The sequence below is a fragment of the Paramormyrops kingsleyae genome, chromosome 19 (assembly GCF_048594095.1).
Source record: "Paramormyrops kingsleyae isolate MSU_618 chromosome 19, PKINGS_0.4, whole genome shotgun sequence".
Taxonomy (NCBI): Eukaryota; Metazoa; Chordata; class Actinopteri; order Osteoglossiformes; family Mormyridae; genus Paramormyrops; species Paramormyrops kingsleyae.
The window spans coordinates 20,546,529-20,573,980 of NC_132815.1; the positions used below are offsets into that span (position 1 = coordinate 20,546,529).

Consider the following 27,452-nt stretch of genomic DNA (forward strand, 5'->3'; position numbering starts at 1 on the left):
TTGAAACTAAAACTGGGTAACAAGACTAACACAGGACAGGTGAGACCAATTAACAAAGACCAGGGAAAACAGGTCACAGGTGAAACTAATTAACTCAGGGAACTGAACAGGGAAACTAAGAACTTGACCTTGGAACAGGGAAACAGAAACTAACACTAGGGAATAACAGACAGGTAGAAACACAAGCAGAGGCACAAGGAATGAAACCAAAACCAAATATAAAACAGGACACGGGAACACAGGAACATGAGGGACGGGATGACCAGCGACACCTGCTGGCCAAACGGGGAAGGGACAGAGTGAGGCAGCAGGGGCTGACCCTGACATATATAGGACTACATTAGAGCAGTTGTCGGCAACCAGTTGATTAAGATCAACAGGGCAAACCGTCAAACATTCTTAGTCAATCGCGACAATATCTATTGAGAATCCCCCCCCATCACCCTAGTTTGCAAAATATACAGTTTCAACTCTGTAGCTTCACAGATTATTTTCCCTGTAAAAAAGCTCTTACTGAAAAAGGCTGGTGACCATTGCATTAGAGCATATCACTACCTAAAACTTATTCTACAGGCAAGAAGTCTTCCTATAAAAACCCAGAAGTTCTATTGCAAATTAGAGAGAAACTAAACAAGTTTCTCCTCAAGATAAATGTATTTCAAGAATTATTTTTTTTTACCCAGAGTCCCTACAGGTTACAGTTTGAGTATAATGATAGTCTCACAGTCACAACAAAAAAATACAATTCTCTCACAAAATTAAAAACAATATAAATGTTATTGTTATAGCTTAGATAGCATTGGAAACTACAGAACTCTTTTATCATGTCCTTAATGTATTTTTCTGAACTCATGTCCGCCTGGACCTCCTGTCTCCTCCCTAATATGGCCCTGATTAGCCACACCTGTTCCTTGTTACCTCTTGCTAGTCTGTACTTAAGTACCTGTTTGTATCATCATCCTCAGTCCAGTCATGTTGCTCCTCCTGTCTGCCCATGTCTGTCCCCTATCAGCCTCCTTGTTCTGACTCTTCATGGTCTTGTTTATTTCCATGCTCCTGTTTAGCTTAAATAAAACCTGTTTCTGTTCTCCCAGCGCCTGCCCGGGAAGCCTTATTTTCTCGTGTCGTGACAGACTGCCCCCTTTTTTAAAAAAAAAAATAAAGTACCGCTCATGCGATGAGGGCTTAGTGCACAGAGGGGCTGCCGGTGAGATGCTGTCTGCAAAGTAATCTGAGGGACGGAGAACTGCTTTTTGGTTCCTCTCTGTGCAGCTGGGCACCATGCTGTTAAAAGCTCCAATATGGAAGAACTTCTAAATGAACATACAGTAGTGACATCGTTCTCTCTCATTCTTTGCATAAGGATGATAAATGTTAATCAGAACAAATGAGATAAAAAAAACAGGCTTTTATGGATCGCTGGGCACTTGAGGGGGGCGTTAAGAATTTGGAGGAACAATGACAGAGTGATTTTGAGCATGCTCCGGTGATGTGGTGGGGGCCAGAAAAGGAATGTGGGCAGACTGAGAGATAAGCCTGCAATTATGTGCTCCAGGCACCTGTAGTAGATAAAGATGTTGACTTGACAAAAAAAGGTCATAGGTCTCATGGGCGTAAATTATGGTGGGGATTGTAGCCCCCCCAAGAAATCAAAACCAGCTAATACAACCCCCCCAATAATCATGTTTCCCCCGTAATGGGTGGAGACCTCGACCCCCCCAATGTTCCAGCCAAAGTTACGCCCTTGATAGGTCTATATCACAGGAGGACATTTGCTGTACCGATTCAGATCGTCTTGTGTAATTAATCTATGCAAAAACAATAATAAATAGAAAACACGTATGATAATAAGCTGATTTGTAAAAAAAACGCTTGTTGTCTGTCAATTCAGACATTATAAACTGAGGTTTGACCAATTTTGTAACTAATTATAGATTAATAGGCATACTTCAGTTTCTAAGTTCAGTCTTAACGCAGTGGGTTGCATTTATAATGCCTGACGTATTAAAAAAAACACTGAATCCTGAAATAGACCGGAAATATTAAATATTGACTAAATTAGATAACTATCATTAATCACATAGACTATTTTGCATTTAACTCGAGCACTCAGCAAGATAAATGACCTCATAGTAGATCTATCCTCTTTATATATCATGAAACGAAATAGTTCAAACTCGTTATTTGCGTACCGTGTTACGAACTCAAACAAAAGGTGCGATAAAAATGAGTTTCAATTAAGCTTTGTTATGCCGGTCCAATTCAAAATAAGGAACAACAGATCACACATTAATAAAGGCACGCATTTATTTCAACATAACGAAGGGAGCAGCTGAGATAAGCAAATAGATGAAATCATATGCACGTAGGCTATTTAAAAATGCAAGGATAATGTTGAGTCTTAATGAAGAATGAAGAGTCGACTGACATCCGGCAGCGCGTCCTTTGTCCTCCCTCCATCATCATTGCCACCGCTTCCCTCTCCGTCTCCCCCTCCCATCCTCTCCCTTTCTCTGTCTCTCTCTCCCCCTCTTTCTCTCAATTTTAGGGAAAAGAGTCTCTTCTGGTAGCAGTAGAAAGCCTGGAGTTCACACTTAAGATGTAGACGCTTTTTTTGACAGCGTAAACCGTCAGATGTCCATCGGGGGAAATAAAGCATTCAACCTTGGCTGATTTTTCTACTGGATGTACTGAGATAAAAACAAAATAATGGATCTCTCCTTTATGGCCGCGCAGGTAGGAGAACAACAGCCGGCATAATTGTGTTCATGGCTTTTGCTTCCAATGAACATGTAGCTACAATCATGTGCGTAAACTTTTAGTAATTTAACTTTTGCCGCCACGCCCTTTTGTTATTTCCTTAAATTATTCCTTAGACTGAACTAATGCGGTTCATTACTGATTTGTTTCCTAAGTATAACAGATGCTAATTAGTTATTGGCCTTATATGCATATGCAAATATTCCTTTTTTGAACCTATCAATTAACTGCTCAGTGATTAATCAGGACGTATACTAGTCATATGTGAGCATTTGAGGTTCAAAGCCCGTTAGGAGGTCCTCCGTAAAAATATGATTTTTGAAATTTAATATTCAAAGAAGTGGCTTCAGTGCATTTACATTTGCTACAATCAACAACAGGAGGTCCGTTAATGATTTCTTTTCGTCGCGCAAGGAGCTGTTTCCCGTGCTACATGGGTTTTTATAGTATTGTGAAACGCACGAGAAAAGTCAAAATGTAACAATGCTATGACCATTGCAATATATTAGACGTCAGTCCCTATTGTCAGATAACTTATATTAGAGTAACTTTCTTTTCCAGTTACTGTAGGGTATGTGTTTTCTCATTACGCGGTTCAACATGGCCACTGATACTTGTTATTTGCTTTTTCGGTGGAAAAACAGTTCCCCTGGTACAAACTAAAATGCCCTCTAGGCGGTACGTGTAGCTATCGGAAGATGGTGATCCTATAGGAAAGTTGCGAGTTGGATGATTGGGTCAGTATAATATATCCATGCATACATCTGAATTAGATACATTTATTAGACCAATAAACAAACAAACAAACCGATAGATAAAGACATAAAGTAAGCAATATACATGTTGTTACTAGTAACTCTACAGGTAGCAATCAGCAAATCATTACTAGAACTAACTTAATAGAGCTTATATACTGAATTATGGAAATTCATTATTTGTAACATCATTCTGCATCATTTGCATCTTTAATGTATATATGATCTGGAACCTATCAACCAAAATACTGAGCCTGCATTGTTTATGGTCCATCCTGAAAGGCAAATACCTGATGGCCCCGTGTCTCCTTGTTTCCATTCTCAGTTATAAAGCTTTATAGAGTCTGGTTAACTGGTCAGAGATGTTCAGCACCATCCAGGGTGGTGCTACGCCAAAGCCAGTCAGATGTGTACCTGGGTAACGATGCAGAAAGAGCTACTTTAATGTTATCGACATTATCAAAGAAGTATTCCTGACTTTTTTGGGCAAAACAAACAAACAAACGAATGAAACCCCCCCAATTAATTCATTATTTGAATGCATAAACAAATGCCCTAATTGATGTTATACCAGCGTATTCTTTAGCAGGTGACCCAGAGAATTTTGGTACGAAGAACAGTAGATGCAACTTTCAGTTCAGCGAATTTACCGTCTTTGTGCACAATCAGGGAATTAACAGGCAGTTGCCAGCTGCTAATTGATGATTCAATGAGGTCCACCTTAATCTTTATCTTAATTACCCTTCCAAAACTTAACTGGTTCTTAATACTTCATTGAATACCTTGGGGTACTGGGATCTAGCTGTCAATGTGTTTCATATTGGATTAATTAAACTTCAGTCTTACTGCCATACACCAGGAAGAAAGTCAGTTAAGGTCTTTTGATATTCATTAATCATAGGTATTTATAGTCAACCCAGCCGTTAATATTCCGAAAAACGAAACTGCAGGCAGGAAAGCGGCTGTTTATGGTGGCAGTGGACCTTCCGTGGTGCAGTGGTTGGGCTGTTTGGCCCTGATGTTGAGTAAGGTGTTTGTCAGGATTTCTGCCACTGAAGTCCATGTACAGCAAAGACAAACATTCAGTGTGGCAATGGGGAAAAAAATCTTTGCATAGATGGATACCTGTTCATGGCTTGATGCAATGGAAAAAATAAGCTGTCAAAAATTCATCGCCTTAACCAATTGTAGTATAAATATCTGTCTGTATTTCTTTCATGCCTTCTGTTCCGGAAAAACAAAACATGACAAAATCAAAAATAATTGAATGTAACACAGATGTAGTAGGCTGAGGAAATCTAACGGTTCCACTGGTAATGATCGTAACAACAAGAATATTTTTGCCGCAGGTGTTCAGCAGAACAAGCCAACCCTCTCAGCTTTATGTAGCTAAAATAAGTCCTCTAAGAATCATGTGGGTAAAAGGCCCTGCTAGGCCAAGCATGCTGGCCAGTCAGTTCTTACCCCGATCCGAACGGTTTCCTGTGTCTCCAGATGATTTAAATGACCAGCCAGTGTTATAAATCCCAAATCTTGTTAGAGTACAGCGCATGTTATTTTTTTACCCCCATTCTATGCAAGGCCAGTAGGATCAGCCACTGTAACTGATTACGCCATTAATCCCTAACAGCCTCACCTGGCTCTGAAAGGACAAATCTTCAGGCTGATTCTAAAAACAATGGCAGCATCATCACGCTTTATGCTGTTACACACCCCTGTCAAATTGGAGGAAGAGTGATGAAGAACTCAAAGAAAAGAAAAAGTCACTAAAAACTCCATTGGACTCCAAAGTCCATTGGTGGATTATGACCATTTGTAATGACTGAGATTTATTGGGCTTGTCATCTACTTATTGTACTAATGAGACTGGTGATCATTTGTAGTGAAACTCATAGGTGGAGCTTGATGTTTGCGCTGGGGGGGGGGGGGGGGGGGGGCACATTGTTTACCCTGTGTGTAACACACGTTTCTGATGCACAGATGACCTATTACTTTGTCTGTCTATGGGACAAACAATTTATGCAAAGTGCCAGCATAGAATGTAGTGTGATACTGGTCTCCATAATTAAGTGCAGTTTCAACTCAAGGGACTTGGGCTGGGGGGGGGACTGCTGCCCTCCCCCCAAACTTTGCTCATGGTGAAATGTGCAAAAAAACACATTATACTTTAATAATATCCAGCTGGGAAACTATATGAAATGGATAATTGTCTCTTATATGTAAATGGAACCACTTCATAAAATTCTAAAGACTTCAAAGATGAATCATTATCCTCTGTTTTTTTTTTTTTTTGCAATTTTGAATGTTACATATTACATCACAATATTATTGAATCTTGAATAGAATGAAGCTTTAATTTCAATACATTCTTATGGTTTATTTAAATTTAAATATCAGTGGGTTATATTATAATCTTCTGTAGCCTATCCCTGGAAGCACAGGACACTAGACAAGAAAGCGGCTGAGTTGGTCTGGCATGCAAATCACTCCGAACGAATTTCAGGTCCAAATTTAAAATTTATTTTAAAATTGTAAAAATCTGATGCTCTTCTATAATACTTTTGGACATTAACAAGTGGCTTGAAGAGGGGAATGATGATTTATTCAAGTTATAATTGATAATAAAATCATGATACTAAATTAATAATCATGGAATCATACAATTATCACTTTTAAAACAGACCCTAGTCTCGTGGCAATTAGGGCTAAATAACACCATAGTAAAGATAATTTATTTTGACAAAAAATAGAGTATAGACGGACTGTCAACAGTGCAACCACACCCTGTCGTCCTCTGACCAGTGTGAGGGAAAACAGTTTGGATGTTTTAAATATTTAAACACAGTAGTGAGTGACCCTGTGCTCTACAGTAGGTAGATGGAGCGCTGGACCTTAGCAGGGCTGTGCTTATTTCATATTGCTGCTGCCACCCCATGAAGAGGATGCCTCATTTGAAGCCCTCTTCACTCTAGCTGGATATCTTGTAGTGGTGGGGGTAAGTAGGGCCAGCTGGGTGGATTCCGGAGAAGGCCGCTGGGGGGGGGGCGAGTTCCCTTGGGTGAGGTTCATTCTGAGGGTGTGTTTGGCTTGATGAGTTTGAGTCATTTGGGTTCTTTTTAATTTGCATCATATTTTGTGAAAATTCATTTAGAGGGATCTTGACACACGTCGCATTCTCGTTTTTGGCAAGGAAGCCCCCTGTTTTAAGATGATGTCATCCATTCTGCTTTCAGGTCTGCTCTGTCTTCTCACAGTGCTTGTTTGCTATGTCACGGGCGTAATAAAGCGTATTAAACCTGTCAATAAGAGAATAGAGCATACCTGCTGTACCCTTCTGTATGTCATGAGCAATTTTCTAGTGGAAGGTGCAGCACATTTTCCACGCAGTGCATCCCGATATGACCTGCTGATGTCAAGGTTCAGTCTCACGGGCATGTACCTCAGATTGTGCATCTCCCTGCATTCACAGTTCACCCACCAGCCACCTACAAGAACATTAAAACAAGATTAGTAAGTGCATGGGAGGGATTCATCATTGTGCTTTTTTCTGTGCATAGGCAACCTTGTCTTCTTAAAAACCTTTGCTCACCTTGACTTCACATTGACCCTGATTTTAATGAAATGAATGATTCCTGACTCCATCCACCCATTTATCCATCCATCCATCCATCCGTCCAACACCATACTGTCTATCTAGCATGGGCCACAGGACAGGGCACAGGGTTCGTACGGGTGCTGGAAATCCTGGAAAATGCTTGATTTTTAATATAGTGTTTTCAAGGTTAGAAAAGTGCTTGGATTTTGGACAATGTGCTTGAACCTGCTTGAATTTGAAATTGCATTGCTTTCATAATAATTCGTTATCTTACGGAGTAGTTTTCCTTTTAGCTAAAAATGCATTTTGCACGTAACGAAAATAACTCCGCTCGAGTCCGCGCTTGTGGCTATAGTGGTGTAATCGTGCATTCCATTTGCCTCGGGATCCGATTTTCGGATTCCGATATTACGTCACATCCGCTAAATACTCGGGAAAACCGAGTCGGATATAGTAGCAATACCATGGATCCATATGGAAAAAGCAAGATTTTTTGCTTAGCCGGACAACTTGTCGGATTTAAGCTACCTCAGTTTAAATGGCCTTTATCTTCGTTCACTTACAATTAGCCCGAACTACCTTAAATCCGACAAATAATCCGACTAATCATGAAATCCAATTCTAGAACGGTTAATTGGTAGCCATTGTTACCAATATCACTTGATAACACATTACGCGCGGTGCTTCACGTATAAAACTCCGTAGCAACACGTCCACACATAAATTGGACGATATAGTGTGTGCGACCGATTTAATGAGCCACAAATGAGAAGTAGTGCTTAAACAGGATAAAGCTACAACTTTCCCTTCTGTTGATAAAGGGCGCAGCCATCTTCGATTCTGAACTCGGGATCCTCTGCGTTATCCGAGATATTTCTCGGATCTCCGAGAAATGGGAGCGCGCATGTCATCACTTCCGGCTTCGAAACTCGGAATCCGAGTTCCTAGGGCAAATGGAATGCACGATAACAGTCTAAAGGGCACTTCCTTGCCAATTTGTTATTGATCGTGTAATTCACGCGAAAGTATTCAACAATTTAAGTTGAAATGTCATATTGTGTTTTTTTTTAATAGCACAATGGATTTAAATGTGAAAAAGTACATACAGCATATATAAACGTAATTTACCGCGGTTGTTAGGTGCTGGAAAAGCATAAAAATGCACCTTGAAAGTGCTTGAAAAGTGCTGGAATTTGAAGTTGGAAAAGGTGTAAGAACCCTGAGGGCATAACCCAGATGTCACACATTCCTGAGTCCACCTCATCAAAATATAAAATCATATTAAAGTTAAACAAAAGAAAAGTTTTGGTACTGCTATTTTTTTTATTTTATTTTTTAAGTGACTAGGTTCTGGCGTATGCCCAAAAGATGCATTAATATCTAGAGTAGAACATGTGTTTAAAATATCTCAGTAGCCACACCGGCTCCTGTCGCTTCTGGGTCAGACATCAGGGCTGCGCTGTGCCACAGTGCACGTCTGACACGTTAGTTCCAGGCTGCCGTGGTAATCTGCTCTTCATTCATCCCTGCCTCCGTAGAGCACGGCAAATGTGAGATATAATCAGACAGCCGCCCGATTGGGATTTGACACGGTCGTAGGGATCAGAGAGCCGGAGAACCAGCCCGGCAGGGTGGGCGGTTACGGTCACGCCGGCGGCTGCACGGCTAATAGGGATGATTACACTGCTGCCAGAGAACAAAGGAAGTCATCATGTCTTGCCCCGCCCGACTGCTCCTTCTCATTCTGAATTTCTGCTCCCTGATCACACCCTTGTCCCCCGTTTGCTGGTCCCACAGTGCGCGGGCCAGCATTATTGGGCCACGTCCTGCTGGAAGCTTCTGGGAGGTGATACTGCTCCAGACAATTTCCAGACCTTGACAAGGGCAGGAGGAAGCTGATTGGAGCACAGCTCCCCCTTCAGGCCGAGCCTTGGTGCATATGATAGTCAGCCAGTGTGTGGGAACAGAATTTTATTACTGATATCTATTACCTGATTGGTCAGTACTGTTTAGTGCTAACAAGGCTGGGTGAGGTTAGACCCCAGCGGAAGACATTAGGAGATAAAATCAGTTCCGTAATATTAACAGTCAGTGTTAATGGAATAACATCATCCTGCGATAAATGCTAGGCAGTGCAAAATAATAATAATAATAATAATGACCCCCCCAATCCCCCCGGGGCCTGACCTGCTTCTTTAAAACCCCACCTGATCTGCTCATTATCTACAATTCACTCAACAATTACCTTTTTTTCTTAATTTTGTTTAAAGATGAAGGATTTGTAAGCATTATGTTTATAAATTTAATCCAGATTTTGAGTTCAAACCCAAAGTAATTTATGCATTTACTGCATAAAGTAATACTTTACCAGCTTTTAATGTATTTAATAGCCAATCTTTATATATGTGCGTCCTTGTCAGACTGAGGAGGACAGAAAAGTAAAATTGTAGTTTAACTTTGGCTATGAATTTAATGTTTAGCTTTTGACAGAGAATTGGCAGTTTCTTCAGCCGAGATAGAATTCCACACTGGCAAAGGGCCGTCTGCCCTGGCACTGTGTGTATCGTATAAAACACAGTGACAATAATGTCCAGTGGAAGAGCCACCATTACTGAGAAGCTGGATCTGCTAATGGCTGCAGAAGCTCTGAAGTGTCGAAAGACATGCTGGGGTCCAACTTTTTGTTAGATTAGATTAGATTCAACTTTATTGTCATTACTGTACACATGTATGAATACAGGGCAAGGAAATACAGTTCAGCATCTAATCAGAAGTGCAGAGAGTAGCAAGTGCAATATGTGCAGTATGTACAATTTGTACAGTTAAGAGAGTATGTACAGTTAAGAGAGTATGTACAGAGGTGGGAATAGTTAACTTTCAATTGGCACTGGCAACCAGAGATGCGTCACTGTGGTTTTTAGCTGGGGGGCCTGTTTGATTTGACATGGCTGACAGCGGGACAGAGTGAAGACACTGTACTGTACTCTCCAGTGCTGAATTAGTAAACGGCTCCCAGACCACAGTGGGGGGTGGGGAGGTGATCAGAAAAAGGCCGCACTCCGACCTGTAGCCGTGACGCTGTACTTAGCTGACATGCTTTTTAATTGAAACATAAGAGGCTTAAGATGACACAAATATTGCCCTCCCTGTGAGATGTAAACACGTGGGCCATTTTAATGACGCGGCCCACCTGCATTCTGCATTCAGAAAGAGTGCCTGCGGTTATCACACTTTATGTGCTTCACGGTGGTTATGCAAATGGGGGGGCGTCTCGCAAATAGGGTGAAAATGAAATTTCCACTGTGGGTGAAGCCAGTGTCCTGATGAGCATTTAGCTAACAGAGGAGATTCTCTCCTGAATGCTCCTAACGCGAGCCCTGCCTCACTGTGACCTATTCTCGTCTCAATGTTTCCATACAGATGAGACTAAAACTGCTGTGGACAGCACTTGGAACAAATGTTTAAGACCATATCCAATTAGAAAAATGCATTATATATACACAGTGTGTGTGACTGCATGTTATTGTGTTTTAAAATCAATTCCCAGAGGTTAAGATGATAATTAAACCTGTTATGGGTCTGTCCAGTCTATTTATACATAGAATGACATTTATTTTTCTCCTGGGATACGAGTCTTAAAGCTTATTGTCAAAATTCATTTCCATACCCACTGTACACCTGACTGCTCTTCCAGCAAAGATGGCTCTTTCTCCACTTTCCTCTGCTCCCAGGTGTCATGTACCCTCTCAAATACCCTTTCTTCTTCTTCAGATGAAGACTAAGAAATTTTTTATAAAGCTAAAATTGTAATCAGCCCCCAGAGCCTCTATGGTAAAAGACTTCAATAGAAAGCTGGGCTCCCAGATAATTGGTGCAGACAAGGATGTAATTCTTTCCAGTAAACACGCCACATCATTTTAGCCTCACCAACGTACCTTTCCTTTAAGAAGCAGAGAGCTTGGTTCTTGAGGCCAATTTGAACAAAATAAGAATATATAAAAAAAAGGAAAAAGTAAAAAAAAACAGCTGTATGTATTGTTGGGAGTCGGAATGGGGAGCTTGTGTTTTCATGCTCGGCTGGTTTGATAGTGGCTTCCAATTAGCTTCATTACAAAGTCTATTCTGTTCTTGATTCCTTTGGGAAAACAGCGCAGCGGAACGGAGGGCACACCCGGCGTGTTTTATGGCTCCCGTGAGGTTTCTTTCATGTTTTGAGTCATTTTGATAAATATTTAGGTATTATATTTTTGCTCATGCATGAAGCCAATGAGGTTTTATTTAGGACATAAGCAATGTGATGGAATGCATGTAACTGTAATCAGTAATTTTATTGAGCTACCAAGATCTCTCAGTATATACTTCTTAGACTTTGAATCGACAATCTCACGTATATTATTCATTAAACTTAATTAATGCCATTATGCAAATAGTTTAAATTCTGATTTGATAATGTGTTAATTGTAGTAACTGGTACAAAATTTATTTTGCGTAAATATTTAAGTTCATCAGCTGTCTGTGTATGGTTTTTGTTTTCCAGCAACCTATCACAGAATGCACAGGGTATAAGAAGCAGGGGGGAGGAGCCTGTCCCAGGCAGCACATGTCACATGACAAGGGAACGCCCTCAATGCAGGACGGACACACATGTACATACAATCAAACCTCCCTTATCCAGGCAGAGTGGGACCGAGGGGGGCCCGTAAGAAATGTCCGTAACTTAGAAATACATGAACAGCACAGTACAACGTACATGTACATGTGCACACATACAAACTACATGATATTTATGAGGTGCAAGGCTTATAATAATAGGATGTTATTTCAGTCAGAGCTAGCGAATCATCCCGGTTTATTCTTACAATGGTCATCCAGTTTTTAACCGGCATCAAGTGAGCTGAATGATTTTTTCTTTACTCTTCCAAATATCGCCTACCATAGACTTAGCTTCTCCAAAATGGTCTGCAACTGCCATTTTTGTTTTGTGAGCTTATGTTGTATGCTGTTGTTTGGATAGGGAGTAAGGTGTACAATTTGTCGTTGTGTTTCTGTTTTCTCTGCACTTAGGTAAGTTAGCTTTGGGTTGCGTTCGGAAGCTGGGTTATTTATTGTTTTCGCTATATTCACTCCTGAGTCCTTTTGCACGGGGTTTATTTGTTCTGTGTTGGTGGGGTGTCAATAAAAAAATATATATAAAAAAACCCTTTGTCCACAGGTGTTCCCTTGTCCACCATACAGCTGCTGGTTGTGTAAAATTCATTTGCGCATGCGCGTGCCCAGAGCTGCCCGGTACGTGCCCAGAGATGCCCGTATGTTTGAGGTCCGCATAAGGGAGGTTTGACTGTAATCCCAAACTTTGAACTACCCACTACTACCCATCGTATCATAATACAATTTCATATGAACTAATAATTTCCAGTGCAAGGTACTTATTTTCTGATTTGACACGTTACAATTTAACAATGATCATCAGTCAGTGGATACAGCTGTGCAGTGATACAGCTGCCAGTAATTCAGCTACAACTTCGACTGGCTTCTCTGTTTATGATCCAGATGAAATTAATTAATTAATGGTTTTATATTCCTAATTTCATGGGTTTTAGTTCAGCATCAGAAGAGAAGCACTTATACTATTCATCATGAGAACTCGGCGCATGAAAAATATCTTCAGAAACGGAATGTTTACAGACTTCGCTCCACTTTAAGGGTAGAGCTTATAAGCCCTGCTCACAGAGCGTACTTTGAGAAATGCAGCCTGAGGAAAACGGTGATGCTCATTGCCAAGATCCATCTGCCGCAAGAGACGTCCAGAGTGCAACCTTAAGACAGCCGCAGTTCTCAGTCCATTTTCTGGTTTGCATGAGTGTAAGAGGGTGAGTCATCAGTCCTGGCAGTGAGATATTGTTGTTTTGGAATGGATGGAGGCTCCGCAGCAGCCTGAGACTCGTGTCCAAACCAGCTGCCCGTGAGGACAGAGTTCATGTGCCCCCTGGATCTGACATCACAGAGTGGAGTCGGGTCCTGAGGTTTGGGTGGTGTGCACTGTAAGGAGTGTAGCTAACCGTCCATAGCGGTACCAGGCCACCAATTAGGCAACACAGGCGGACCTGATTCTCCCTGATCCCTTGGTCAACAAAGGAGGAGCATGCATTTCACTTTAACCAATCACAGTCTTCACTGTATGACATCACCACATTTTTTTCTCATTATCAAAATCAAGGCTTCCCATCGTTGAACTGGGGGCGGTCTGTAGCTCAAGTTTCTGGGTCTGTGATTGGAAGATCGCTGGTTGGAGCCTGGCCTCAGCAGAATACCCGCATGTCCATGGCCCCTTGAGCGAGGTCCTTAACCCCCAGCTGTTTGTTGTTGTTATCATCATACAATAAATACATGCCCCTACATGGCTCTGTACAGCCTTTGCAGATAAGCATGTTCTTCAGGTAAGCATGTTCTTCAGGTCAGCATGTTCTTCAGGTAAGCATGTTCTTCAGGTAAGCATGTTCTTCAGATAAGCATGTTCTTCAGGTAAGCATGTTCTTCCAGTAAGCATGTTCTTCAGGTAAGCATGTTCTTCAGGTAAGCATGTTCTTCAGATAAGCATGTTCTTCAGATAAGCATGTTCTTCAGGTAAGCATGTTCTTCAGATAAGCATGTTCTTCAGATAAGCATGTTCTTGTGCCCTCTGCTCTGTTCTTATTGAAAGCACCTCCTTTTAAATAAGACTAGCGACATCATGATGGACTGGGATCCTCTCCAGGGTGTCACCCTGCCTTTTGGGTGAAGCAGCCTGCCACCTGCCACCTTGTACTGGGAAAGAGGTTGGAAGATGGATGGAAGGATGGATGGACAATAACACCAATAATAAAAATAACTAAAAAAAATGAACTGTTGTAAAATATTTAGACAGTCATATTTCGGCTTTTAACAATCAACAATTCCGTTTTTGAACCTTAAATTAATTTATACTTTATTTAAAATGGTCCAAACCACAAATGAAACAAAATGCAGAAGCATGTAAGAATCCTTTGTCTGCCCAGAATGTCATCAGTCTGTGTAAAGGGGCCCTTCTTTTATGTCTGTGTCGCTTTTTATGCTTAGATACTTAAACCATTTTAGACCTTCTGGTTCCTTCTATAGGTTATAATACAGGCTGTCATATATGGTTACATTTCATATAGTAATATTATACAGCCAGGCACTTAAGGTATGAAAGCAGCTCAGTGATTTGGGGGGGGGGGGGGGTTTCATGGAATAAAGAAGCTCACATTGTCTCATCTTTGACCCCCAAACTGGCATCATTTATGGGCCCAAATGCTTTTCGTGAACACTGAAGATAAATAATGCCTGTGGCCTTTTCTTGTTACCTCGTTATCCTAACTGAGAAATTCAGTCTCCCTGGTGTTAAGAGGTCAAAGGCAGATAAGTAAACCACGTATCAGAATGTCATGAGTAGAATGGACTGAACCACGGCTGGGGATGGGGGGGGGGGGCGGCGGTTTTTGGTGATTCTCGGTACAGACCAAAGGCTGCATTTGAAAATGAGCAGTCTCTGACTTCTGATTCTTTACATGGCCTTCCAGTACAGAGCTATGGAGAACTCAAGGATGTTTATGTTACTCGAGTGAGCAGCCTCCTATAATGCCCTGTGAAATCTGCCAGGAATATTTAACAGCGTTTGTGACGGAACTCCCCAGCCAAAGATTATCTGTGTGGAAGTAATCTGCTGTTGAACATTTTTAGTGATGTCAGGTTCAAAACATGTTACTCATGTATATGAGCAGGACTGTTATCTAGCAGCTTTGGACAGGCTTATCTTCATTGCTGCTGTTTGTTTGTTTGCACAAACAGCAAATGGATCTGCAACTGTTCCTTTAAAAAAAAAGTCATGCCACTGAAAGTGTAGCATTCAATAAAAGTTGTCATGATTCAAAGGGGCCTGTGTGCGACGAACCGTAATTGTGGTTCAGGGTTATTGCTCCCCCTGGAAAGCAGGGACAAGGTCCATCTTTTCTAATGGTATCTGATTCAGGAGTGGCGGTGACTCCCTGTGTTCGTTTGGCAGTAACTCGCTGCATTTGTTGTTTTGGCAGAGAATCCCTCTGTTTGTTTTGTTAGAATGAAGCGTTCCTGCATTTGCTATACGTTCACCTCACAGAATATCACGTTACGTTCCAAATTACACCTGCCCAGGGACCAGGAGGAAGGCAATTATCTAAGGAGACCTCATTATTATCATTCATAAGGGATGCTCTTGTGTTTTTATGCAATTATTATTCATATGCTAACAAGCAATGCCCTGCTGTCTTTATCCCATTGTTATTCAGGGATCATATGTATCAAGGCTTTCATAAGATCCGTGAAAAGTCATTTGGAATTATTATTATGTATGACAGCATGAATGAAGATTAATGGTAGTTAATGTCTTCACGAGTTACACTGCTCATCCTCAACTTGTGATCATGTCCGGCTTCTAGACATGGTGTGGAACAGGGGCAGGAGATGGCCAGAGAGATCAGCTGTGCTGAGGACAGACTCTCTGAACTGAAGATGTCAGAGGCAGTGGGAAGACAAGGCTGTTGTCATTAGGGCTGTAACAATTCTTTGATTCTGTTAAACCCACAATACGATTTAATCAACTCAGTTAACAAATATCAATTCATAGTATTAAACCATGACTATACACCAAAACACTGCCAAAAAATAATCTGTGAAAAAAAGTCTCACACAAAGCAAACTAGAGACTCATCTTAGTAGAGATTACTGTACAGATCGATGCTCACAGTATACTGTATTTGATGAGAGAGTAAGCTATACATATCCAGAAATAGTTTTTTGTTGTTAAAATACAAGTACTTTGAGACGTGTAAAGTTTTTTCAACATATTGTTTTGTTAAAATGAAAATTAATTTCTTCTTGTATTTTTGAATTCAAATAAATTCCACTGTAATCAGCTTATGTTTCACTGTCTTGAAAATATTGATCATGTATTACCGAATCGGATTCAGTCATGTTGTGTTACAGAAACATTTCAAATATCGCCAGATATCGAATTGCTGTCTTGCAGTATCAAAATCGAGTTACATCACGGCAAAGCTTACTGTTCACATCTCTAGGTCTCACAGCATTAGGAATCCCAGAGTTCCAAACTCTTAAGATAACACTAGTCTTGTTCTATTTTGAACAATCGTTTGTGTTCAGGTTGACGAAGGTCATACGTGAAACGAATGATGGAGGATTACAGGATTTTCCTCTATACCCCAACTGGACTTTCTGTAGGTGGATTTGTTAGCAGACAAGGAAAGTCTTTGTTAAGCGGGACACCGTAAATGTAGGAAAAGGCTTTTGCATATTCACAGACTATACCTGTCATCACATATCAACTGGACAACATGCGAGCTTCAAGAGACTGACGGAAACAATTTTGGAACATGAAGTAAATATAGTGTTTTTCTGTGTACCTAGAATGTTCTGCTTTCAGTGCAAAGCAGTGCATCAAGGTTATTGTCTGTGCATGCCCTCTGTGTCATTCACCTTGAGTTTGGAACCATACAATGTGGAAGGCAGTTTAAATTCTCTGGATTAAATTACCATGCCTAATGAGGTATGATGCAGCGCATCACAAGGGGATAATGTCTGTGCCTCTGATCTGTTATCAGTTTGCCTTTGAGATACTTTTCTGAAAGTGAAAACAAAGCATATGACATGAGTGGAACTTTAAACAAGACAACAAGGCTTTTCTCACAAAGACAGCAAAGAACATTCCAGAAACTTTTTCCTGTTCAGCAGTTGAACTGAGATACTTATGGCAAATTAAACCTTCAAAATGTGAAGACTAAATAGTCAAAGGGAATATTGCTTGATTTTGTCAAATTTTCTTGTTTATTCAAGGAACTCAACATTAAAAAAATCTCTGGCATTGCTGTGCTTAATAATTGAATAGTTGCATAGTTGCATCGTTCAACTAGGCCAATTTAAAATAACCGTTTCTCAACTCTGAAGATAAAGTGCTCCATAGTGTCACTGACACCCTTCACTGTAGCATTCCCCTCCTGATTGTAAAGATCAGTCATGTCCTTAGCCCATCCTCAATGTCAGACTATAAGGCCACTTGCATGTTGTTCAGACCTTTTCAGGAGGACGTCCCTCTGGGACTTTGAGACAAGTAGAAACAAAGAATCATTCTGCACACAGGCTCCTCTGGTTGCTACAGTAACCAAGGCAGAGAGATGAAGCAGATTCCTGCTTTGACGGAACCGCAGAGGCACTAAAGGCAGAAAGTATCTGAGTATTTGCCGGTCTCCTCTGAGGGATGAGTGCTCCTCTGGTACCTCGCTGTTGAATGCATGCCAGAAGAACACGGAACAGAGCATGATTATATTTCAAATATATGTGAACTTGACATTGCCCATTTCAGTTTAAACAACCCAAACATCATTTCACTGCTAAATATGAGATGAGCCCACCATTAGGGTCAATGTAAATCCTTGCAAATCGATGTTTGATATGGCCTGTGTTTGGGCATCCATGAGGTCGATCCAAGGCTTTTAATAAAGGTCCTTCTGTAGAACAAGCCCAAAGCCCAGACTGTCTTCATCCGGCCATCGATGGATGTGGTCTGCAGCTCGCTTTGCTGTTCCGGAACACAGGACCGCTGACAGAACGCTAATGTGCAGCCATCCATCAGCATTAGACGATGACAGGGAAATGATCACCATCGTTACTGTGGTGCCTTCGGTTATAAACGATGAACCTGTGCGTGGAATTAAAATATCTCTTAGCGGCCATGTCTTCTGAGTAACACTAATTATAGTTCTGGTGAATTATATGCATATTTAACAAGTGTTAAAAATTGCAGCCTAATTTTTACCTCTTTTTCAGATTACTTTTTATTTTAAAAGTTTAGCTGTATAAAGTACATATTAAAAGAATGACATTTTTCGAGGCAAGATAAAAACTTCTGTACAAAACTTTAAAATTGACATCACAGAACAATAAATTCTTTTTACTGGGAAAAGTAAATAATAGTACCAGTATAACTGACTAGATTAAAACATTCGTACATTAGGAATATTGCAACAAAGTAACATTGGTTTAGAGTTTTATTTCTGAAACAACTTTTAGCTTGTCTTTATTCCTACTTTTGCTCTGATGTAAAAATTCTTTAAAGGTCAAACAAAGACAGAATTACAGCAAGAAGCCACAGCAAAGAGCCGCACTTCTAGGCTCTGACAGCCTGCACGGTCTGTGTAGGAGGGGGCTGGTCCTGACAGCCTGCACGGTCTGTGTAGGAGGGGGCTGGTCCTGACGGCCTGCACGGTCTGTGTAGGAGGGGGCTGGTCCTGACGGCCTGCACGGTCTGTGTAGGAGGGGGCTGGTCCTGACAGCCTGCACGGTCTGTGTAGGAGGGGGCTGGTCCTGACAGCCTGCACGGTCTGTGTAGGAGGGAGCTGGTCCTGACAGCCTGCACGGTCTGTGTAGGAGGGGGCTGGTCCTGACAGCCTGCACGGTCTGTGTAGGAGGGGGCTGGTCCTGACAGCCTGCACGGTCTGTGTAGGAGGGGGCTGGTCCTGACAGCCTGCACGGTCTGTGTAGGAGGGGGCTGGTCCAGACTATGCCGCACTCATTATCAGTTTCCATGCAGCTGTCAAGAGAAAACACCATTTGTTGCTAAGCACTGCCTTTGGCAACAGCCAGTAAGATCTCTGGGTTCAGGGTGAGTCACATGATTACAGTATAAAGCCATAAGAAGGATGACCGGTGAGGACAGGCTTGGGAACATGATGCAGACACATACACTGATAAATACAGTAAATAGGTAACTGGAAAAACTCTGCTTTGAAATGCAGGGTTAGGCATACCTTTGATTAATTGTTATTAAACTGTTCTATCCCTATTTTATTTCTCTCTAAATGTAAGTGTGCTTATGTTACATGAAACTTTAAATGCCATTGACATTATCTTATGTTTCAACATATAACAGAATTGTACCAAAAAGTTTCCATCAGCTCGTTTGTGTGGCGATAAAAGTTTGTTTAATTCTGTTAAACCAGACTCTGAGTTTGTGGTAGGTTCAGTACAGAAGATTAATTAATTCGCTATGAAACCATTTACCTGTGTTCTGGAAAGATACGGTAAGCGGCTGTTGCATATTAAATAGCGAAATACATTTTACAACACACTAACGTTGACAAGTCTCTGAAAGTTTTACCCAGTACTTCGTGCTTAATGTGACACTTTTATCCCTTGTCAGAACACAAAGTTCAAGAATTTGAGCCATGGTAATAGTAACTTTTAGGGAAGGGTCTCTCGAGCCCTCCCCTGACAAGTCCCCAGCTTGTCATCTGTGTGTCAACGCTTCTCTCGGGCATGATGTGTATATACAGTATATAGGAGTGTTTGGCTTGTAGAAAGCAGCTTTAAATTAGTGTCCAGCCCAGGAACAAGATTAGACATACGGAACCCTACCCTAACCCTACCGCAGTCAGTCAGGAGGGTTCCAGAGTCCTCACGTTGGCACTGTCCATCTAGAACACGCTTTTGTTTATGTTCGAATTTATCTAAGGACATGTAAAACCTTTGAGCAGGGTGCATAGTGAATATCTATTCATTGTAGCAGCCTGTGCATCCCTTGTCTGGACGAGGCTGTTGGCATCTTTTCAGAGGATTACAATGACAGGAATAGCGCATAAGGCCGATTGCTCTCTGTAAGACATTGGAAGAGGCAATCGTTTCCAGAATGATGGAGGGAGTCAGCGTGGACGCATGCCGTTTCACTGTAATGCCACCACTTTCTGCTGAGAAACTTCTGCCTCTTTATAAGTCAAACCCATAAACGCTTCGCTTTGCAGGCATTCATTTAGCCAAACCCTGTCATTTGGTGGAGATGGCAATGACTTTGCCCTCGAATGCACTGCCGTGCACCAACGTCAGACGTGAAACCTCAAAGGGACGCGTTTCACACCATTACATGCAAAGTGCCCTCAGTGGTGCTCAGCTGCTTGCTCCATTGAGGCGTGGGTGTCTGTTCGACGTCTGCATGCCCGTTGGGTGTATGCGTGTGCTCGCCTCCCCAGTGTGTTCCGCAGTAACGTGGGCGGGAGAAACATAAGCTGAAATCCGCCTCCTTATCCGACTGCAAACAATATGGATCCTTCATCTCTATGGCAGCTGCGCTGTGTATCTACAGAACAACAGTAACTACCAGAATGCATTAAAAAACAGTTTTCATCTCTCAAACCCACGTACGCTTTCCTGGAAAGACACTTAATCGTGATGTCCTGGAATTTGTCTCCGACTCAGGGCAGATTGCATGCTTGTTACTGTAGCATTTCTACTGTAGCGCTGGGTGCTGAGGACACGCTATGAGAAAATTGAAGAGAGAATTCCTGTCCGCTGAAACAAATTGCAATTATAACAGCACCAGATTTCCCCCGGAAGCTTGAAAGCAATGCCAAATTGTCGGCAGAGAGATTCGGCCAGCGCCGTATCTTGAAAAGCCCACTCAAGTCGTGGATTGCAGTTTGCACGGAGGCGGGATCTGTTATCCGGGCCTCGGCGATGGCTGCTGTTGTATGGGTGTCTGTGCAGAACGTCCAGGGGTTTGGCAAAGAGTACAAAGAGCCATGCTCTCTACTGTAAAGCATGTCATTTGGATAGACAGGGAATCGATTGTATTGAGCCTTTGGATTTACATTCCAATTCTGCAGTTACTGCTGCCATATTCTGAAGGCTAATTTTTTGTTTAGTAGCAGACTGATAGATTCTCATTCTGGGAGCACTTTAAGGAAACCATTTGCTTTGTTCACAGAAGTAATTTCAGGGAACAATTGTTGGTTACTAAAAGCCAGAGTATCTGATATTCTGACTACCCAGGCGCCTGTGATTTAATGGCCAATTGCAGCCAAATGAATCTAAAGTTCCTAAAATGTGCATGAGCACACACAAAAGCTGCATTGTGTTTCTCTGTAGTACTGGGGCACTCACACGCCTCAATGTGAGAGAGCTGTCCTGCGTGGGTGTGAATCAATGGGGTAAATCAGAAATTCTCCACTCCTTCATTGTTCCAGAATTTCCTTTTATTTTTATAGCTGGGGGGCGTAATACAAGGCAATAAAACTAAGCAGTAAGACTAGCTGAAGTGGAGGCCACAGTTTGATTTATATTTTTTATTTTACCAACAGTTATGATGATTAAGTGGGAATACTGTGAGTTATTCTTAATGCCAGCCAGTGCCTGTGTGTGTGTGTGTGTGTGTGTATGTTTATATTACATTGTGGGGACCAAATGGTTAAGGTTAGGGCTGGGTAGGGGTTAAGGTCATTGTTGGGATTAGGGTTTTTCCCATAGATATTAATGGAGAGTCCCCACAAAAGTATTAATAGGTGTGTGTGTGGGTCATGTATATATTACATTGTGGGGACATTTTTCTGTTCCCCACAAACGGAAACTCAATGTTATAAAACATGTGACTGCAAGCAAAAAACTAAAATAGACAAAATAGTTATATGAATACAAACGTGTGTGTGTGTCGGCGTGCTCGTGCGTGCGCATGCCTGTCTATGTTTGTGTGGCTGGGTGTATATGCTATATGGTTGAAAACAGAGCATTCCTGAGCCGTATCGCCACAGACAGAGATATACTGTGTCTCAGTACATGCCAATCCAAGAAAAAACACTGCACTGCAAAATGCAGTTGGCAATATGTATCAGTGTCTCACAGTGTAGGTAGCCATATAACAGACGATGCTGCAAACCCAATGCAGACCTGAAGTTTGAGAAGGAGAAAAGCCAGATGCAAGTCAAAGAGATGTTCATGTGTTGCTGCTGATCCAGGGCAGGTCTGCCGTCCAGCCTCTCAGCAGATACCTGCAACTGAGAAGTGTATTTTCTAGCTTTTGGGAGGAAAGGTTTTGCAGTTCCTCTGCACTATTAATCAGTCCAAGCTGGGGGTGATAAAGCTCTGGACTAACATCAGACGTGGGTATAGGTTATGATTTCCGGATGGTGACAATCAGCATCATAAACCTAACAGCCAAGTACAAATCCCTGTAGAAGATTCCAGTCCAAAGATAATTAAGAATAGTCGTCAGGACTATTCCCAGATTGCACCGAACAAAGGTAATGAAAACCTTTTTGGGGTTTAACAGTGCAATGCATATTCTTTTATAATCACATCACATTAACATGTAGAAAAGCTTGCTTGATGCTCAGTAAAATCAAATGAAATGAGTTCATTTGGCGCTATGTTATCGCTGAACCATCACATACTGTACCATCCTTTGTCTGCTCGCCTTGTCACAGGTATGACTGCCATCAAGCAGCAGGGCTTATAACCATGAGCTGAATTTATCATTTTATTTTCTAATTTGCTTTTTATGTCTGTTGAATATATCATGCAAAATGGCATTTTGATGTACAGTATGTATTGTGAGCTGATCATTTATACATTTTGAGAATGAATTTCATATTGACTTTTTAAGTCAAACAGAGAAGAAATAATTAGTGGAATTTTCATTGTTATTGAATATATATATATATATATATATATATATATATAGTGTGTGTGTGTGTAAAGTAATAATGAACAAAAAATGTTATATTACACAAGTGGGACTTAATGGTGTCCTCTAAGTAATGTTTACAGCTTCTAGATGAGAAATATGGAAAACAAAAGTCTTTTATACAGTTAATTTATAAAGTTTTTTATACGTCTGGCATAAACAGATTTTTGACTGAAAAAGTTTTTATGGCTGGCAGACAATCCAGGTGGGAACTGAAAATTGTGGCTTAAGTGAAGGGACATCTAAAGTCAGTCACTGATTCATGCACTTGAATTTCTAACTGCACTGCAACAATTAAATTTATGCAAGACCCCGCTGCATGTGCAGTATTGCTGTCATAATTTAAATTTCCAGTATTTCATACTTTCATAGTGGCAGTGGCTGTGGTCTAGAATGACTGTTAGTCACTGTTACCTTTTGAGTGTGATTTCCGCCAACGTTTTTTTCATAGAGGACATCATCCCTAAATAAACCTCCTGTCCTTGCCTGCAGATCCCTGTAATGACGGGTGCCTTCATGGACTCGGCTAACGATGACTACAGCACAGACCACTCGCTGTTCAACTCCTCGGCCAGCGTGCACGCCGCCGCCATCGCAGCCAACAGCCAGCAGGAGGAGCCGCAGCCCATGTCCAGGGACGCCATCTGGCTGTGGATCGCCATCGTGGCCACCATCGGGAACATCGTGGTCGTCGGTGTGGTCTACGCCTGCACCTTCTGAGTCCCGCGCGAGCCTGCGAATTGTGGGCCTCCTGCTGAGGACTGGAGGAAGGACATGGCTGCTTCAAACATTTTCCTACTTCGCTAATAAATTTAGCTGCTTTTTTTGAACTGATTTAATCCTTTACATCTTTTTAAAGTTTTAATTGGAATTGGTTCAAAGACAAGGGGGATCCTTTTGACGTTTGAATTTAACTAGTGAAGAAGGTAGCATTGGTTCTGTTATCTGTGTTTGAATAACAGAAGTTCAAATAGGAATAAGTGTGGGGGGGGGGGGGTGTATTCCACATGCAGAAAGTGGCCTTCAGTTAACCCAACAACTGAGGATAAATTACCCAGCCTGATTTAAATAAAGTATTATTGTGTTATATACCCATGATGAAGTTTCATCAGAATGACCACTACTTACTGCCACAGGGGAGTGAGATAGGCAGGGGCGCTGAAAAGGGGTGGGGGGGGGGAGTGAGGACGATTCCAAGGGCCAAAAGTTTGTTATATAATCGGATTGCAGCCAAATTAACCTAAAGTTCCTAAAATGCTGTGCTGTTACTCTTCATTAATGTTGGTTTTACTGGAGCCACATGTGTTTTCATGGGACCCAGAGCCCCTACTGGCTGGCCTGGAGATGGCGCCCTTCTTAAAAGTGCATTTTCAGAGGTACGTGTCCAAAGACTTTAAGTATACATGTAGGTACACTTATTTTGCCTCGTTATGTGATATTTTGTCGATTTGAAAGCTCCCTTCATAAATTGTGACTCACCATCACACACAGACACACAGATTAGGTATTTATATTAATGTAGGGACTCTCCATTCATTTCTGTGGGCAGAAATCCCAGCATGACAACCTTAACCATAACCAACCAAACAGAATGCAAGACTTTTGGCACTTTTAGTTTTTTGATTGATTATAAAACTGAGTTTTCATTTGGTGGGGGTCGAAAAAATTAGCCCCACAATGTCAAAATAACAGGTTGTTATCATACTTTGGAGACATTTGTTCCCAAACAATGTAATATGTACATGACCACACGACCACACACACACACACACACGCACCCATCCACCCACCCACCCTCACACACACACACACACACACACACACACACACAGACACATATCAACTTCAGTCTGAATATGTTTCAACACTAACAGATAAAATGTATCACTGAAATGCACTAAACAAATGCTGAAATATCTGTATGATTAGAGGGAGTACGGAACACAGTAAATAACTAAATCACATTTTAATTAACTTACCAGAATGTTTTAAAATTTGAAGTGCAACATTTATTTCAGGTGATCCGATAACATGATCTTGTGTCTTTCAAAGACAGCTTGGACTGCTGTAAAGACAATCTTTCAAATGTTTTATTTTGTTTAATTAATGATGTGTGAATTTACATATTTTATGCTTTGCGAGTCACTCATGTGGTGATTCAGGGCTGCGTATTCAGGCCCATGAAATATTCTGCTGCTAAAATTCCTTGTTTATTGTGTTTTGTATAAACTATGTTTGTTTGTATGAGATTCAAAGCCGGGACTGTGTCACACCTTTAAAACTGACAATCCAATCCGCGGCGCAGCTGTCTTAAGCATGAAATACAGGAGACAGAAAACAGTGAAGCTTTCTGATTGTTAGACAGGCACGCATTTATTCTACAAAAACTGACTTCCCAAAATTTGGAACTGGAACTGAGAAGCCAAATGCATTACCAAGCATAAACAAAAAAACCTAGTAACCATGGTGATGAATCCTCATTAGACAAGATGTTTCTAAGGTATTGTTCAAACCTCACCGATATCCAAATTTAATATAATCTATTCTGGATCAACTCCTGGTGATCTAGGCATTAATATAGTGCGGTTTCTCATATCTGCTCTGTGCAAGGGACATGGAGAACACACTTTACATTGCAAAAATGAACCTATTTTTATTTAACTTTATTTAGCTTTGTCTGTCATGCTTGTGTGCTTTTTCGTATTTTTTTTTTTAATTGCTGTGGTTTTGTGGGCTCAGTTGTCTGATGCCGTTATACTGGGTATCAGGTTCTCCTGTTAGGGTATAGAGGTCAAATGATACACATTAACACCCTTAATAGTATCATGTTTGCAAAGGGACAGAATAAAATAATGGGCAAGAGGAAAATGACTAATGATACACGTAGTGTTAAATATATATTACCTATATACACATGAATACTCTGAGTCATTATAGACCTGGCTGTTAGCTTTAGATTAAAGACGGGTTATGTCATTACTAGATTAAGCGAGCTGAATGATACTCTGTATTAATCAAAACAAGAATGGTTTGGTTTCTTCACTCGCAAGCATCTCCTGATTAATGAAATGACAGTATTTTTGTAATTATTTTTAGATTTGAATCTTTATGATTCACAAGCAAAACATAGCCTTTTATTGTCATCCCATATATTGCATAGACTTGCAATAAAAAGAAGCTGTTTACTGTAGCAGTGATGTAGACTGCCGACGGATAGGAATAAACACATTTGTGAAGTATCGTTCATATTCAGTGACGTTTACTCAGTAGCTGAACCCTAAGAACATTAATAGAATTTGTATTTTTAAAGGTATCTCATAAGTAGCCTTGTATTTTGAAGAGGAAGAACATATATTGAGATTGTACTGTGTGTTTAGTTATGTTTGCAAACTTCTGCTGATGTGCTGTTTACTCATAAAAAAAAAAAACACTTATACGTGTTAAAAAACACTTCACTTATGAAGTAAAATGAATGGATTCGTAATGGCGGTGTGGAGCAGGCTCCTCTCAGCATGAGGAGATTATCACACTGCGGTGATGTGCAGGCTTTTAAAGGCCCTACCCTCTCTCATGGTGTAGGCCTCATGTAAACTGCTAATAGACGTTACAGTGTTTATATTCCATGTATGACTTAGGAACTGAAATATGACTTTTTGTAACAAAACGTGGGTAATAAACAATCATTATTAAACATCACTTGTGTGGATATTGTGATGCATATATAAAAAGCACATCTGATAATACCATATCGATAGCTTTGCGAGATGCGGACCAGGAGATTGCATTTTACCGAAACCGATAAACACGTTTCAGTGCTGCATTATTCCTCTTCATTACTGCTCATTTTTCTGGTGCCGCGTGTCGGCAAGATGAATAATAAATACCAACTCAGATAATAAATGACTTTCCCAAAGGCAAAAGAGATACATTTGGGCAACCTTTGAAGCATATCATGCAACAAATGAAAAATTAAGCCACCATTTTTGTGGATTGAAGGACTTTGTGAGGGTTTCCTGTATTCGCTTATTTCGTGCTTTAAAAACTATGGTAATTTTATGTTTAAATGAAGGAAAGCATCAAGCATCATTATGTGATTCAGGCCCATGACGGTACTGCTCGGTGACAAACAGCTGCATGGTCATCGTCCCTTTCACAACAACACACAGAAATGTGTCCCTGTTCCGTTTTCCTGCGTTTTAAAATTCTCAGGAATGCCCAATCTGACCACACCTTCTCATCCAAATGAGCTTCCTCACCAGGATACTAAACTGGGCTTTCAGATTCAAAATCCCCTTCCTGACAAGAGGGGGCTCTGGGGATGGTGGGGAGCAGCATTTTTGAAACCTTTTCTGCCTGACTAGTTTCACTGGGCTTTGGGGAGGTGGATGGTTGTCTGTAGCCAAATATATATAGAAAAAACATTTGTGGTTCTCCTTGAAGCTGTTGATCAAGAAATCCTAGCGTTTGACAATAAGATTAATGAATTCCGAAAAATATAATAAATGCTAAATCATTTATCCAGCTTATTGCCAGAGGTGATCTTGTCAGTAAAATAACATACTGTAACTCCCAGGCAACCTTATAAATCATGTTAAAAATTAAGCAATATCTTGTGATGAATTAAGAAGACAATTAAAACACTAAAAAGACTATGTGTATGATCCACGTCAAGCAGGACGTATTGAATTATCAGCATTGGACTCATATGATGTCATAGAATAATATGATTATTCCTTACATCATCTAAATAACTCTGATTATTCTATGACATCATATGCTTCCCAGG

General features: G+C 40.9%; 1 protein-coding gene across 1 annotated transcript; it reads left to right on the forward strand.

Moving 5' to 3' along the window:
- The first annotated feature begins 2,396 nt into the window (after positions 1-2,396).
- Positions 2,397-26,362, forward strand: LOC111841779 (uncharacterized protein C14orf132). The gene is made up of 2 exons (XM_023807767.2): positions 2,397-2,736; positions 23,159-26,362. The coding sequence occupies exons 1-2, from the start codon at positions 2,710-2,712 to the stop codon at positions 23,384-23,386; spliced, it is 255 nt and encodes an 84-aa protein (XP_023663535.1). The 5' UTR covers positions 2,397-2,709; the 3' UTR covers positions 23,387-26,362.
- The last annotated feature ends 1,090 nt before the right edge of the window (positions 26,363-27,452 follow it).